Source organism: Ambystoma mexicanum, chromosome 12 (genome assembly GCF_040938575.1).
Source record: "Ambystoma mexicanum isolate Mex_15411 chromosome 12, UKY_AmexF1_1, whole genome shotgun sequence".
In the NCBI taxonomy this organism is placed as follows: Eukaryota; Metazoa; Chordata; class Amphibia; order Caudata; family Ambystomatidae; genus Ambystoma; species Ambystoma mexicanum.
In genome coordinates, this window is record NC_090936.1 from 239,481,454 (window position 1) to 239,498,475 (window position 17,022).

The following is a 17,022-nucleotide window of genomic DNA, read 5'->3' on the forward strand; positions in this document are numbered from 1 at the left end:
TTCAAATCCATCATGTCCCTGGAACACATAACATTATAGCCGATGCCATATCCACACGTCCTGATTATGAACCCCTTGAAGATCGGACCTTTCCTAAAATGTTTCCCCACACAATATTTGTTGCCCAAGCAATTACCCTCCTGGAGGATATTCTAATTCAAACCCAGTCCTCTGAACCTTGGAAGGAGTTTAAGAGAAACAATCGATGGAATCTCAAAACAAAGGATGGATACCTGTTCAAGGACAATCGCTTGGTCATTCCCACTCCTGGACTGAGACAAAAGATCACAAGCCTATGCCATGATACTTTCCATTCAGGACATCGTGGCATCACCAACACTCTCCATCTAATACAAAGACAGTTTTGGTGGACAAAGATGAAGGATGATATCAAGATCCATATCCAGACATGTGCAGTCTGCAATCAGTACAAACCTTCTAACTTCCTGGATTTTCACCCGCGCTCGGGTCACAGTGCTCCTTGTCTCCGAGCTCGGACATTGTTCCTTCCTGGTCTCCGTCCTGGACATCTGAACGTATCCTGGAGTTGGATTGTCATCCTCAGGCTGGAATCCGAAAGACCAGCCCACGGGTTTATACAAATCCCGGACCGTGCGAAAGAAGTCATCAAAGAAGGTCTCAAGCAAACAACAAAAACAGGTGAGAAGGGGAGAGACTTGTGACAATTGAGCATTCCATCTGCACTCTGTGGGTATTTTAACAGCAGACATTTATGCTGCCCTTTCCGCCCTCTCAGCAAAGAGGAAGACATGGAATGTAATTGTGTACTCCCAACAGTTTCAAGGCACAGCATCCATTACTTCTGTTTGCCTGATGCTCTCTGGGACAGTGCAGTGAGCGAAACCAATCAAGATCACATATCACTAATGCTAATGCTAGTGCTTTCTCCCTGTGCTGAGCCACCCTGTTCCTTAGTTCCTTAGGTCACCCCTCTTCGCTCACAGCAACAGTATGTTATGTGTACATGACATACTACTGCTGCAATGCGGAGCACTCCAAAAGCAGGTATACCACTGCAAAAGGTCCCACATGGCATCATAGCAAAAAAACCCATAGTGAGGTTTCTCCATTGTGGTTGTGGCTCTCAGAATATGAAGATTAGGAGGATGGTTGACATTATAGCAGCTGGCTGTTGTTGCTGGTTGCCATGTGCTGGATGCATCTCAACATGCAGATGATTGCGCATGAGGGTAGGCCTGGTGGTATGCCAAGTATACGCAGAGCATAGCAGCGAAGGAGCGCAGCAACCTATGACCATTCTTAGCCACTGATGTGCATCTATTGAGTGTGCATATTCCAAAACTGTTTGAGAAGGGAGCGCTTCAACGTTTCATCTCTGCCATCACTTCTTTCCAGAAGGCCCCAGCCTGTGGCTGCAATAGTGACATTTATAGTGTTGTTCACTATTGACAACCAACCCAACCCCAACCTTCATGGGCTGTTATAAGCCAGTTCCCCCTCATTTCTCCACAATTGACACTTGACAGTACTGGGACGACAAAGAGACAACTAAGAGCTATGAAGACAATGCTCTTTTACCACTCTAGTACTAGGATAAGGAAGATGCCTGCTTAGAACAGTGAATGTCAAGCATGTCCCTTTAATTGTGGTCAGGCAGGGCTGATTGGACATCAACACCTTCAGCACGTCAAGGGGCTACAGGTGTATAAAAGGGGACCAGTCCAACAACAAAGAGCAACAGGAGCGCAAAGTGCGACACGAGAAGCAGCAAGGAGGCTGGTGCAAGCAGCAGAGACCCTTACTGGAGCAGGACGCCGAGATGCTGGGGACTATAGAAGCGTAGTGTGGGACCTGGGACTCATTAGAGCAGGCCCAACGAGGTTCAGGAGCACCTAGATATAAAATCTAGAACCAAAAAGGTTCCTAGGTCCTTCTAGGCTAGGCCTTTAGAACCTAAGTCTGTGGCGGTCCTCCGCTGCTCGGTTGGGCAGAGTGATTCCGGCTCCTCGACCAGCAGGTTTGTGTGTGTTCTGCAAGCTTGGCTGCAGCTCTCCTTGCTAAGCCTCACGTCTGCTCATCCGGTCACACCTCTCAGAAGGATGGTTCCACCTTCTCTGGTTCTGCGGGCTTCTCACTCTTGTTTCAATGCAGGTGGCCTCTAAATGTCTCCCTTGAAATGGGGTGAGCTTCTTCTTGCTCCAAGTGTGTCCCCTTCACACAGAGGGTCAGAAACCACACCAGCCAGTCCAAAGGGAAGTTTCAAGTCAATACACAAGTTCAAATTCATGAAGCCAACAAAGTATTAGGACTTTAAGAACAGGGAAAATTAATCCCTATTGGGTAATCTCCTATCCCCATGGACACAGGTGACAAATACACTTGATTCATCACAGTCCCAACGTGCCCTTAGTCAGCTGAGGTGAGGCAGTGTTAAGAAACATATATATATATATATATATATATATATATATTTCAAATACGAACGGCTTCAACCAGAAACTATTCAGGCGAGCAGCACTCCACGAACAAAAGTGTTCCAATAATCCAAATAATCACGGAAATCCAACAGCAAACACTGCAGCATCGGTTGCGTATAATATAACAGCCTTTATTTTGCGTGTGCAACAGATAAAAAGTAATATATATATACCCACTGATTCACTGTGCGAGGCTGATAACTGGGTTACAAGTGATAACTAATGAATGTTTAACAACCAAAAATACCTACAAATAAAAACACTTTTTTCGGGCATCCTCCCAAATACCCCCTTTTTTATTCATACTTTTCCCCCACCACCCAAAACTAGTTTTCCCATTCTCAACTATATATACAGTTTTAAAACAATCGGTAACTATTTTCAGTGATTTTGGTTTGTTAAAAAATGCCATTCGTTATTTTTCATTCGTTAAAATCACTGCATACCAATGACTGCACCAGCTATGCACCCTCATCATCAAGTCATTGACAAGAAAATGACTTTTCTAATGGCCATCAGGGTTATGTGTCTGTGTGGTAGTGGCATGACCCAACTAGGGAAGAGAGGTATTGATAAGGTGTGGGTCAAGACACTGCATTGGCATCATGATTGATTTTGGGTCTCATTTTCCACCTGGTCTGGAAAGGGCCAGGAGACCCTGGGGCCTGATGTGCACTATGAGGGGGTTAACCATTCTGCCCACCGGTGGAACTTCAAGTTACCGAGGTTGATTAGAGGTGAAGGGCTTATTGGGATTATCTGACAAAGATTGTTGAGCAGACAATCTCTTTGGATGATAGTGTTCCTTTGCCTTGCAAGGGTACAAATGTTTAACTCTATTGTAAGTTCCTTCTGAAGTGAACATAAGTAAGCAGAACTCTCCGGTCCACAATACGAATATTGGGTGGAGGGTAATGCCATCTCAGTTGTTTCTGAAATATATTGTTATGGAAACATAGGATGTGTCTTTCTGGTGCTGATCCTCAGTATGATTTTTTACACTACTGAATGGTTTGTCCAGTCAGTCCGCATTTGGGTTACGGCATTGAATCAGTCTATCCATCATCCTCTGCAGGAATTCTAGGTTGAGTTCTCAGAGTTTCAGACAATGAAGTGGCATGGTTTGAATTTAAACCCATCAATAAAGTGTAAGAAGTGTGTGGGGAGGGAGTGGCGAGCAGGTTCACCTACTTGCTTTTAATTGGTGACCACTGGAGATGGCGGGAAAGGAAATGCTGCTGGAAGGAAGCCGCATGCTCTTGATGGTATCCATAAGCTTTTGTAGCAAGAAATGCATTACAATTTATATCATGGTAGTTAGATTTCCGGGGACGCAATACTGATAAGGTAAACCTCTCAGTACTTTCCACAAATAAAAATATTCTCAGAGAGATCCCATATAATAAAATGAGCTGGTTTCCATGAAATTTCCAACTATACAGCATGCATGTAATTAAATGTGGACACCCTCTTTGCCCTTCTAGTCAGTTCATGCATCTGTACTACTGAGTGTCATCACTGATGAGCAGATCAAAGTACAGCATAGTTCTATCAATACTTGGAGGAAATTCTACTTATCGAATATCTTAGATTTCAAAACTTTCTCCTCCTGATTTCTTTGTGCATGCTCTCTCTGTTCACGGTGACCGTTATGTAGCTGTTGGATAAACTTGCTCACATGTGTTTCAGCTATGTTTGTGTGATTATGGATTAATACAGGTTGTCTGTGTGTGAAGTGACAAAAATACATACATTGCACTGGAAATAATGAATGTGTCTGATTTGCAGATCCTACTGGAATAAAGGATTTGGTGCTTTATCCATTGGGACCCACAGCTGTGGTTCTGAGCTGGAGCAGACCATACCATGGCGTTTTTAGGAAATACATTGTGGAAATGTTTTACTTCAACCCAGTGACAAAGACATCAGAGTGGACACCCTACTATGAAATAGCAGCTACTGTATCTTTAACTGCATCTGTGGTAAAGTATATTTGCCTATTCTAAAGATTAGCAGTAGAAACAAAGTATTTGGTTAGTCAATCACTATTGTGCCCCGGTCCCCCACTCTGGGGGAGGGCCACCTATCACCTAATTGGGGAGGACGGAAGGAGGTCCAAAGACTTGCCATACTCCATTGCAAAATGTAGTTGCCATTTGTTTGGCCAGTATCTTTAACGTAACCGCAGAGTTCCTCTTTCATTATGAGGCTGCAGGCAGCACACGTTAACTGGCGAGTTGGAATTCGCTTGATGTGGCTGACTGGCGGGACCTGGTTTATGGACTTAACTTCTGCAAGCATTAGCTCGACTTGCACTGCAGTTTGAAAGAATGAACAGAACATAGATCTCCATGATTACCTCGTTTGTCTTTCTTTTCAGTCACTTAGGGCTTGGAGCCTGAGCTCGGATTGGGTGCTTGCCTTGAAAAGAGCAGGACATGGTAGACTCATACGTTGGCCAATCATTTTCTGGGATTACGTTTTGCAGCACGTAAAAAAAAGTTAGTAAATCAAATAGGATTATGTATAATTAGATCACTAAGAATATCTACATGTTCTTGGAAACAGTTACCAATCCATGGCAATATTTGCCCATGCCATTTATTAACTATTAACTATTTGTCCTCAGCCTTTATCCTTCCAAGGTTGATAAATGATTACCAGCTTCAATTGGGTGATATTATATGTAAATGTATCTATGTAAAGTGCTTTTGTGAAAGCTCTATATAATGAACACTTAATTATCCTTTGTTTTTGGTGCAAAGTTTTCTATTTTCAGTGATAGCCCATGCAGATAAAATCTCTCAAAAGAGATGTGTGTGTAATGTGCAAGGAGGACAGTTTGATTCCAGGGTAGTCAGACTAAGCCCTTCATCTGTATTGGGCTGTTACACTCGGCTGAACTCGCTGAACTCGTTGGTTGAAGTCTACATTTGTAGATATCTGTTAGTCCTGGTGTACTGCATGAAGCTGTATTTTCCCTCACCGTATCTACTCGCAGAGGTTTGATAGGTGTGGATTTCACAACATGTCCTATTCTAGTATGTGCAGTCTTAAAATCTGCACCACTGCCCCCACATTCTTGGATTTACCACCGTCATCTGTGCCCTGGTGGGAAACTGTCTGTAGGAGGTCTGATGAGCATTATAATAAATCCTACAGTCTAGCCTGGGTTTCCATTGCACATGTACTCCCTAAACTGGAAGGAGTGTCCGATTGACCCTGTTATGCAATTGCAGAACAGAACACTGAAAGCTTATAAATATTTCAGTGAGGCTTGAATGTTCCTTTATGCTTCACCCCAAGAATGTGCATTCTTGGGTTTCCATCACTGACACAACAAAAGTGGAGATAATGAGAAATAACTTTCCTAGCAAAGCTATGTCGTTCACAAACCCAATTTCACATTCACCATCATTTCTCACTCTATAAACTCTCATTCACGTCTCTCAAACCTCTCTCGCAAACGTACCCACTGTCTCACCTCTTTCACACTCCTATCACACCTTGTAGATCTCTCAGACCTCCACCATCCTCCTCTGTGTTACGGTCCTACTATGTCACTTCTCTTTTAGAAGCCTGGCACTTATTTCTAGCTCTTCTTGTCTTCCCTATGACCGGCCAACTTTCATGTCCAGTGTACCTCTTTACTTGTGATTGAGACAATAACTCCAACATTTCCCTCATTGTGCTAACCTTTTCCCTCTCTCTGTACTCACTGTCTCACTAAGTCTATCCTCTCCCTCCTTCCCCTCACTTCCTTGCCCCTCACTCATTCCATCTCACTTGTCTATCCCTTCACGGTACCGTCTTCCCATCCCTTGTTTCTCCCTTCATTGCCTCGCCATGTCTCTTCTCTCTCTCATGCTCGTTCATCCCCTTCTCATTTCTGTCCCTTTCCTCACTCACCTTCCTTACCTCTCCATTATTGACTCACCATCATTGCTCTCGCTTCCTTCCCTTGTCTTTTCCATATGTTCTACCTCTCCTCTCTCCATGTCCCTGACCACCTTCTTTCACTTTGCCTCCTTCCTCATATGTTTTCCTTATCTTGTGTCTTTTCTTTGTGTCTCCATCATTGTCTGTGCCAATCTCTGCTCAGCAATTTCTTTCATCTTCCTACAATATCTCTGTGTTTACTCCTTTCTTAATTCTCTTCCTCAGTCTTGGTATCTGTGCCCTCTCTGTTGTCTGCTCACTTTGACTGGCACTTCTGTTGTATGCGCCCTATCTTATCTTTGCCTCATTTCACTGTTCTATTTTTTCTTACCCTCTGTTTGCCTCGCTTTTCCTGTGCACCTTCCTTGTCTCACTACTCAGATGCCCTGATTTAATAGCTTTATCTTCTGTCTCCACTCTCTATTGAATCGCTTTTTTATCTCTCTCTCTCTCTCTCTCTTCTCACCCTCCCTATCACTCATTCTCTACCTCACTCTCTACCTTCCTGCTTGCTCCCTCCCGCTCTTATTATGTCTTAACCTCCTTGCCTAGCCTCCCAATATCAGTTTATTTCTCCCTTTCACTGCCATGCTTCTGCTTCTCTTTGATCGCCACCAGTGGTGTGCCAGGGCACTAGCAGCATGGCATCAGTTGAACTTTGATTTCCACGCCTGTCCTTGTGACAGTGTCTGCTGCTAAAAGATGAACTGGCATTGTCTAGACGAGTAAGAGGAAGCATGTGCTGATCGTCAATGCCCTGGTGACAGTGTCTTCTGAGGGCAAGATTGTTGAATAAGGTTTAACACGGTAATGCATCTGAAGCACATTATACATAAGAACACGCTGCATTCCTGTGCCAGATAATAACTCCAATGAGTTGTCTTTAAAACACATACTCTTCTTGGGTACGTCTATGTCTTGAAAGTTGTACATTCCATATGACAGTGTGTAGGGATCGTAAATTATCTCATGTCAGTTGTGGCATAAACTATATCACATTCCATTCTCGTACTTGTAATCCTGTATTTTTAAGGTGAACAGGAATTCAAAATGATGTGCTTAAAATGCCTATTAAAGAACATCATTTGAAACTATTTCAGCATACATGTAAGAAACATGAGTGCATGAAAAAGTGGGTAGTAGTTTGCCTGCCACTGCCCTTTGACATTAGGATTATAGCTTCCAAATACACCTTTTAACATGTTCATCCTCCTTGCTTAATGGAATGGGAAGCTCTTTATCCAAGTGGTAGTATGCAGCTAGTTCCCCTAACATCTGCAATAATGTTTGAGTGATAACTAATGTGGTGGAGGCACCTTGGCGTTTTCATCTGAAAACGCTCACACAGCTCCAACTGGCTGCTGACATCTGTATCTTCTCTCAAGCAATTACATCTGCCACCCCCCTTTCTAAACCGTCAATTGCATCTATGTGATGTCTGTTTGCTCTTTAGGAACCTCGCCTTTTCTACAGAATATAAACAATCTTATTTTGAACATATTTCTATAATGATTTAAATATTTGTCAGGTTGTTGTATCATATATTTTTAACAATTAGACCGACACTGAGATGATGTATGGTCAAGTGCTAAATTGCAGATTGGGCTCAAATCCCAGCATCGCTATTAAAGTGTGTGTCCTTGGGTAAATTATCTTCTCTTAACTGGCCATATCTGCCAAAATTGCAAGTCCATAGAAGTGATTCAGTTTACTGTGTATGCTTTTTGATAAAGAAAAAACATTTGACATAAATAATAAACAACTTTGCTATATGCAAATCAATGGTCATTGTCCCTTGAGCAAAACTGAGTTCACTCCCTGTGATGTCATTTTCTGTATTTTCACTTAGAGTGATGTTTATGCATATGCAAATACCTGTAAACATACCTGCAACATAACCCATTTTCAGAATTCTGTTAACACACACTTCTTTGCATAGTTCATATCTGTTTCCCATTGTCCAACTCATTCATGTCTTTCATGTGTCTTCCTTGCGAGCCTTAATTCTGCCTTAGTTTGTTATAATAGACAACATTTTCTGATAGGATACTTTTGTCATCTTGCAGTGCTACTGTGGAACAAAAACCCTCGCATGAAAACGATAATGGGTTTCTACCAATCTTACTACGAGTCTCAATCTGTTCCCTCTATAGACTTTCTATTCATCACATTCACTTGTAGCTGGTAACTGGTAGTTATATTTTCTGCACACCAAAAGAAAGTAGGTTATTATGTATTAATGTTACAAGACTACAGGGACAGAAGAGTGTTGAGAATCTATCACCCTTCTCCCTGGACCATTATTAGTTTCAGTAAATTAAACCTAGTTTTAGTAAAACGTGTGTTGTCTTACTTCTGTTGAATTTCACTTGAGACATGACATCTGTTCATTTGTTGTTTGGGGCTGGGGGGGGGGGGTCAAATGGGCTATGTGAATGGATCCCCCAGGTCTATCTGTGCCCCATGCCCAAAAACTGTTAAGATCGCCCTCCATATATAGGCTTATCTACCTAGCTTACGGCATGTTTTCCCTCAACTTCTGCACTGCCCACCACAATGTGAAAGGATAATTTCATACAAATAAGGAACTAAAGAAACACTACCAAATGAATAGTCACAGTAGAAATAAGAGAAATCCTGATGTGAGAGTCTAATGTTTAAATACAAGAAAACCTTGCATTAGCACACTTTGCTTTTCTGGTGATCACGCCACCACTGGTTGCAGTTTGACAGAGCTGAATGAACCGTACAGATGCTACAATTTGTAGATTGCAACTGCAGTCCTATACAGGGGTGAGCATCCAGAATATGAGCTGCCATGTGAATGTATTTATTTGAAAGGTTCAAGAGGGAAAATATAATTTGTGGTTGCATTTATGTAGCAGTATGTTGAACAAGTGATGATGAAACCAATCAATTGAATCTGCCATTCTATTAAAACAATAAGGTCAGCGTTCTTCAAAAAAAACTGGCCATTTTGGGAGTACAAATCCTTATGCAATACTCGGTTCACAAATATGCAAACGACTAGGACACTGACTAATAGATGAAATGTTCCATTGCAGTATACATGTTCTTTGAAACTATTTATGTTTTAATGTGTCTGAAAGTTTCTTCCTTTGGCTGTTGCACTTAGACCTAATCTCTGTCCGTTGACCTACACCAATTATAGACCCATCACCAATACTTGGTTCTAGTTGAACATTTTGGATAGGGTCTCATACAATCAGAGTTAACATACCTAAACAGCACTCAGATCCTTCATAAATATCAATCTAGAATTGATCAGAATCACAAGACAGAGACTGCTCTTTTAGCCCTAAAATCTCAGCTACTACAAGTCTTGGATGGCGGCCAAACATCTCTACTCATGATTCTAGACTTCTCGGCAGCCTTTGACCTGGTGGATCATTCCATCCTGACCACCAGGTTAAAGGATAATGCCCGCTTCTCAGCTCAGGCTACTCAGTGGATCACATTGTTCCTGACCGGTAGACAGGTGAGAGTTGCTAGTGAGTCTGCAGAGGCGAAACAATACCCTTGTTGCAATGGTTTGGCACTGAATAGTGCAAAAACAGAGCTCATGATTGTTGGCTCTGATTCTAGGCCTGCGTAATTAGGTCCCATGTATAACAATTTTAATGTAGATAACTGTAACAGAGGTGAAGTGAAGACTTTAGGCATTATTCTTGATAAGAACTTGAACATGAAAGCGCAATTAAACAGCCTAGTCGCCTCCTCATCCTACTTTAGCAAGCTATTCCTTCATCTCTACTCATTGATTTCTGAGAAAAATTCAGAGACTCTAGCCAGAACTATCATTGGATCCAAAATAGATTATTGTTGCAGTCTCGGGAAGATAGCTCAGTGTCAACAGGATCGCCTTGGAAGCAATGCGTCATGGAGTAACACAAGTTTGATCCCCGGGTCCGCGCTTATAAACCTCTGGGTATTAAGCGTGTCATAAATAACCTATCACATCATCACATTGTCTCCTAGTCAGCATCGCTCAAGCAAATTTCCATCGCCTCCAGATCATTCAAAATGGGGCAGTGAGGGTTGTGAAAGGCCTCTGTCGTAGGGACCACGTATCTGAAGCAAGACTTAGCCTGCACTGGCTTCCCATTCAGGCCAGAGTGCGTTTTAGGATGCTACTCATTACTCATAAATGCCTTATGGGTCACATCCCAATCTACTTAATGGAAGCTATTGTAAAAAAGCATAGCACCAGATCCCTAAGATCCGACAATACGAATCTTCTAAAAACCACTTGCTGCAAAACTAATAAGGTCCGCAATGGAGCTTTTAATATAGCAGCTCCATTACCATGGACTATCCTGCCCCCTTTTTTCTCAGAACCATGGAGTCTTTAGACGTATTCAAGAAGAAACTGAAGACTCTCCTATTCTGCTAGATTTTTCAAAGCCCATTGCCCACCAGCACAGCTTTTGACCACCCCAACTCCTTGGAATGTTTTGTCTTGTTCGGATCCATGTTTGCACCAATAAGCTTTTGGGTACCTGGAGCGCGGTATAAATTAATAAACATAGATACTTTGTCACATTTTGGTGTTTTGCTAGGAGACTGTAAGGTAACTTAAGTGAGGATGAGTACATTGGGATGGTGGTGGGGAAGTTGGATACTGTAGCAACAACCTGCAGGTAGTAGAATGGTGTGCTGGAGACCGAGTTGGCTCATAGGGCAAACATCCAGAAAGAGATATTGGAATGTCACACTCATAACCAAATTGCAAACAATTTACTGTGTTGTATGCAATTTTTAACAGCCTGCACAAAAGAGGTAAACAAGCTCCCTGCTAGCATGTACATGATCAGGACTGTGAGTTCTGCTGTTCCATGAACATGAGCTCGGCAATGGTACCCGATGTCTCGTCTGAGGTGGACAAATGTAGAGAAATGATAGCTTGCTCATTTGAGAGGTGTTCATGTCAGTTGAGGAACATTTGGATTCTGGCAATGATGATGACGTTGGCTGCTGCTGTTTGGCTGAAGGAGTCCCTTCAATATTATCATACTTGGGAGCACATTTGTAAATGTATCCTAGTTTTCCTTCCAGAACATGTGTTCAAAATGGTCCGTATTGAATTTACTAATACCAGATTAGTTGCCCCTTGGTTAGATTACAATTATTGATGACCACTGTACTCAGCTGGTCATTTTTAATATCTCCTTCCAATGTCTGAACAGTCGCTTTGGCCTTTTCAGACTCACATAATTTGACAATGAGTTCAAACTCCATCAATGTTTGTGGAGAAGTCACTTCTCAACACTATGAAATGTGTGAGTTTGTTCAATAGAGTGTGTATATATATATATATATATATATATATATATATATATATATATATACATATATATATATATATATATATTTCTTTAGATACGTTTTCCTTTCATGCCCTGCCTCCTTTTTGTTCCTTTCTAAATCATAGAAAGGCAGCAAAGTGGAGTTTGAAGCTCCACTTTGCTTTCATTCTCCATCTTGGAAAAACACCGACGTTTATAGCTGCATGAGATTTTAATGTCCTAAGGATTCCTATGAAATATGCCTTGAATTTACACCAGGAATAAAGCTGGCAGATTCGGTGAGAATCCATTATAAAATCCACCTGCACAGCATAATTGCAGGCAGCGGTTTATTTCACACAAAACGAAGATTACAGATGATTTTGCTTTTCATTTACGTTTACACTCAATTTGCCTCATTTTGAAAATTGCATCCAGGTGGGCCATTAACTTGGTCGTCAGGGCCCATAACACCCGGTACGGCCCTCGCTGCAGGTCTATAAAACTATATTATAATGGGTCTTCTGGAAGTAAAAACTGGCTTTCAAGGAGTTTTCCAGGAATAATGTCCTCAGTAGGCTGAACGTGTCTCAAACTTAAACTAGTTTCAGTAATGGTAGTGGTTTTAGAAAAGGTTGTTTCACTCTCAAGTTCATTAACTTTGTATAGTTTGTGGATGTACTCCAGTTGAATATATTTTTGTGAAATTAAAAAGTGGCTGTTGTGGAGTTTTAGTGGGGTAGTGTTTTCTGAAATAATAGTTTCATTCAAATGTTCTTAATTTTCTTGTTGCAAAACAGTCAGTTTACTCTTTTTCAGCTTTTGTTTTTCTTTTTGCTTGAATGTTTGTGGTATTTTTCCTCATGATGTTTACTTCTTTTGTAGGATTTATCCATGCTTGTGTTTCCCAGCTGAAATTAAATAACAAAAGGACAATTGTGTTTCACTCTAATTCCATTTAAATATTTTGTTAGAATTTTTGTTTTGTAATAAATGTTGCTTGTACTTAACAAGATTTAGGATGTTAAAGTTGTTTCTTTTATTCAATTTCTTTATTGTTTTATTTTCATTTTCGTCCATTACTTCTAATATTTTATCTATGAAAAATGGGCACAATGAAACATATGTATGTTAATGATGATGTTATCATTATAAAACAACATTTGTAATGATTTCATCACTCCTTTCCCAGGAATGGCCTCTCACCATGTGGCCAGGGAAAGGCAGAAGCTTCACGATCCTGACCCTTACTGTTTGAGGGAGGACCACATGGGGCATGCGATCCTCAGGGGGTTCGAAAAACATCACATTAGACATAGTATTCCCCTCTTTCCTTTCAATGACACTTCCTCAATCCCTCATGCCTTTATGGCATATTATAATATCTTGCAACATCCCACAAAGGGTAATGACAAGACCTTTAAGAAGGCACAATTCAGTAAAACAGGAAAAACTGAGACAAAGCAGCACTTTGCCAGAAGGAAGATCACTTGAATGAACCGCAGTGAGCAGTCTAGTGTTTTGACAAATCTGATTGGTTCCAAACAACTCCCTTTCCTAACGTGGGAGTTCAAATGCAGTACACCTAACAGACAAGAGAGAATTTCACCAGGTAGCTTCTACCAGGGAAGCCAAGTGTCACCCGTACAGTTGAGTAGAGAAACACCAGATGAAAGTGGGAAATTCTCCCTTGCAAGTGCTGAGAACCCGCAGAGTGGAGAGCGAAGTAGAGCAGCGGCACGGAAAGAAGGGAAGGCAGAGGCTGGATCAGAGATGCATTCCTGGGGGCACCAGAAATGCCAAAATGGGATGCGAGGCAATGGAGAAGCTTTGCGCTGGCGAGGGAAGCTAGAGCGTCATGCAGACACCCTTCTGTCACAAGGCAGAGCCACCTGCATCACGAAAAGAAGTCAAAAGCGAAGAAAGACCCGAGAGAGGTCTTGGAAGACATCACAATGCCTGCAAGCCCACGGTGGAGGACTTGGATGTTGGGTTGTGGTCTGAGCATGTATTCACTACCCAAAGTGGGAAGCAAAATCCTATAGCGTGCATCCTAAGCATTCTTCATAGTCCCAGTACTTGGGGAAATTGGAAGTACAAGTACTTGAGAGTTAATAACATTGAAAGATAAGAAGAAAGAGGAACTTGGAGGGAAGTATCATACCCCTTTTGTTCTTGGTATTGATAAACATTGTGAGAGTCCTGGCTGGACAGTATACCAGGCCACCTGTGAGTCTGGGATTCACACCCAAAATACAAGTTAGTCTAAAGAAAGCAAGCCCTAGCACGAGCGTATTCTAGGCACAGGGAAGGTTTTAAATTAGTAAGTACATTCATTTTCAAATGAAGTGACAAAGTGAACATTATGTATGCATTTACATGTTTGCACATTATACACAATTTAACGCAATTACAGATTTGCATACATGAGTGGTTTTAAACAGTAATGCAATAATGCCTTCATGCGTACCCGAAAACAAAATGAACATGGTGCATTTTCTAAGTTGCTAACTTTATGCACAATACATATTTTGTATTGTGTATTTAGTTAAACCTTTTGAGCATTCAGTACAAAAATAAAAGTATTATATACATCAAAACTTTCAATTCAAATATATCTTCAACATAATTAATATCCAATCAGTGGGATAAAACATGCCAGGAATGTATTCAATATTGTATTTGTATCACACCTATGTGTTGTGTATTTTAACAACAAAATATTCATACATGTATACTTTATTTGTATGTGTATATGGAAGTAAGTATATCTTTTTTAGAACACTGGCAGATTTTTGTTAAGTAATTTGGAAAGAAAATTCTACATTTGCACATGCTATGAATATGGCTGGAATTACAAAAAGAATTAGTACAAAAAAACGCCCTTGTGCCTATGTCCATTCTATCCATGTAAGGACCATTTGTGACTAAACATAAAAAACACAATCATATAAAAAGCTTCCTCTTTGTTAATTGGTAATGGTTTTTATTGTTTAAAAAGTGTTAACACAAGCATATACTTCATTCGCTCATAAATATAAATTATAAAAAAAAACATTTCACTAACCTGCATCATGACTAATTTGGCTAATGTGGAATTTACTGGAAAAAAAGACTAACACTGGTTCAAATAAATGAGAAGTGTGTTCATAAAACAAGTTTATTTGTTTGATTTATTTATAAAAGCGTTTTCAACGTACTTATCTTGTGTCCGCAAAGTTTGCTGTCTTCTATTAATGCGTTCAATCTTTTTGATGGGCATAGTTGCGTGAATGAACAGCACTTGCATTTGTTGTGCAACAAGTGAGGCAGAGTGTTTCTGTATGTACATTGGTTGGCCTATTCAGCAGGGGCATGTCATTAGTTTTTCATTAAAATGCATAAGCAGTGTGGCACAATGCATGTACGTTTCTATAGCAACATGAGTGTAGTGTGCAGCATGCATACACTCTTAGTTACTGCTTGCACAGGAGTATGAGGTAAGTGTAATTAGGCATTAAGCAATGTCATAGTTATGTAGTTATTGTAATTACGTATGTTTGAAATAAAGTTGTGTTGATTTAATGTAGCAGCAGAGGAGTGGTTTACAGTATGCATGTACAGTTTTTCTTTGATTGCACTTGGTATGCAAATATGAACATAAGTGTGTGCTGGTACGTTATATGTTAATTGTGACTGCTTAATAACTAACATATGTACGCATTTAATCAAAATTTGAAAACACTTAAGAACTTACTTTTAAGCCGTTTATTAAAAATGGAACAAGAGTAAGTGCTATAAAGAATGTTCTATGTATGTATTTCTTACTTTTTACGTGTTAAATATTTTTATGTTATGTTTTGAAATTGTGTTTTGGATGGTTACTATTGGAGATTCATGGATTTGTTTGGCTAGAATATTATGTAAGACAAACTCATACCATTATAGAATGGCATGGATATCACGGTGCCAAATGGGAGGAAGTATCGGAAAAACGTGTTGATTATCATGTGAGTAATTAAATACCGGAATTTTGTTCCACATTAGAGGCAATAACTTGGGGCACATGAGAGGAATAGAATTATGTTGAAAAAATCAAAAGTGACTTATTCAATTTAATAGGTTTGTTCCGAAGGACCAAAATTGTGTTTTCATAAATGTTGGATGTCTAGAAATGTAAATCATTGTAAACTATATCATGCTAGAATTACTGTAAATAGATGTATATAACATTGTTAGTTCAACATGGCTACATTATGTATTTTAACATTAAAAGAAAATAATTTCAAGAATGTTTAGAGTTGATCAGAGTACATTTAGTATATGAAGGCAATCATGTATTTCTATGTAATATTATTAAAGGCCTACATACTGTATTGCAGTGATGCGTATTACGTTTTAATATACAGTTGTAAGTTTAGTTTACACCATTTTGTTGCTATGGTTTTGTAATTTTATGTTTTGTTCCATGCAATACGTTTCCATACGATATTCTTCGTGTACATAATATATAATTTCATGTATATGTTCTTTATAATATGCAATGTATGTAATAAATATAATGTGACCAATGTTAGGTTTTACGTTGCTGTTTTAGGTTTGGTATACGCCATTTTCTATTGTTCATGTTATTTTGTTGTTTGTTCCATGTAGAACATTGTAGATTTCCATAATCTATTTTAGTGGTTATAATTTGTCCACGCCTGTACACCCCTTTGACCTTAGTTGTCTTTGTGGGTTAGCTTTTCAGTGTGTTTTAAGATGTATGCAATTGACGTGTGAGCATGTACTCTGTTCCAGCTTCAACAATCAAGTTGTAATGCATACACCATTTCTGTTTAGAAAATACAAAATAGTTGTTATAACATATGTTTTGATTGGAAAATCAGATTCTTATTGTGAATGCATCATACATTTTAAAATATGAATACCTCAATTTTCAAATAAATACAAATCAGTGCACAAAATTATGATAATATCTGGGTAAAGGCCAAAATTCTAGAAAATCAAAAAGACCAATTGTAAGTAAATCTGGGCCAAATAAATATTTTTTCTCTACAAGAAAACCCAATCTTGAAAGGCTGTTCAAAACGTGATCAATGAAAACAATTTTGAAGCCATTCATAAAAAATAAATCTATATTTTCAAGCAGAGGTGGCAACCTGCACATTTTACTCTGGATTCTTTATAAGGTTAAAGAGTCATTACAAAAAGTTATTTTATGAAACGCCACCAAGAGTTTGGGCCTGATTTATAAAGCTTTTTTCAATGGGATTGCACCATTGAAAAATGTTTTTGTAAATCAGGCCATTTGTTTTAACCTTAACTATGCCATGAGC

At 39.8% G+C, this 17,022-nt stretch overlaps 1 protein-coding gene across 4 annotated transcripts in view; it reads left to right on the forward strand.

Moving 5' to 3' along the window:
* PTPRO (protein tyrosine phosphatase receptor type O) overlaps positions 1-17,022 on the forward strand; it is a 1,358,825-nt gene that overhangs the window by 794,285 nt on the left and 547,518 nt on the right. For all 4 annotated transcript variants that reach the window (XM_069628367.1, XM_069628366.1, XM_069628368.1 and 1 more), the window contains exon 9: positions 4,248-4,441. In XM_069628367.1, coding sequence (XP_069484468.1) covers positions 4,248-4,441 — 194 coding nt within the window. The remainder of the gene's footprint in view (positions 1-4,247; positions 4,442-17,022) is intronic.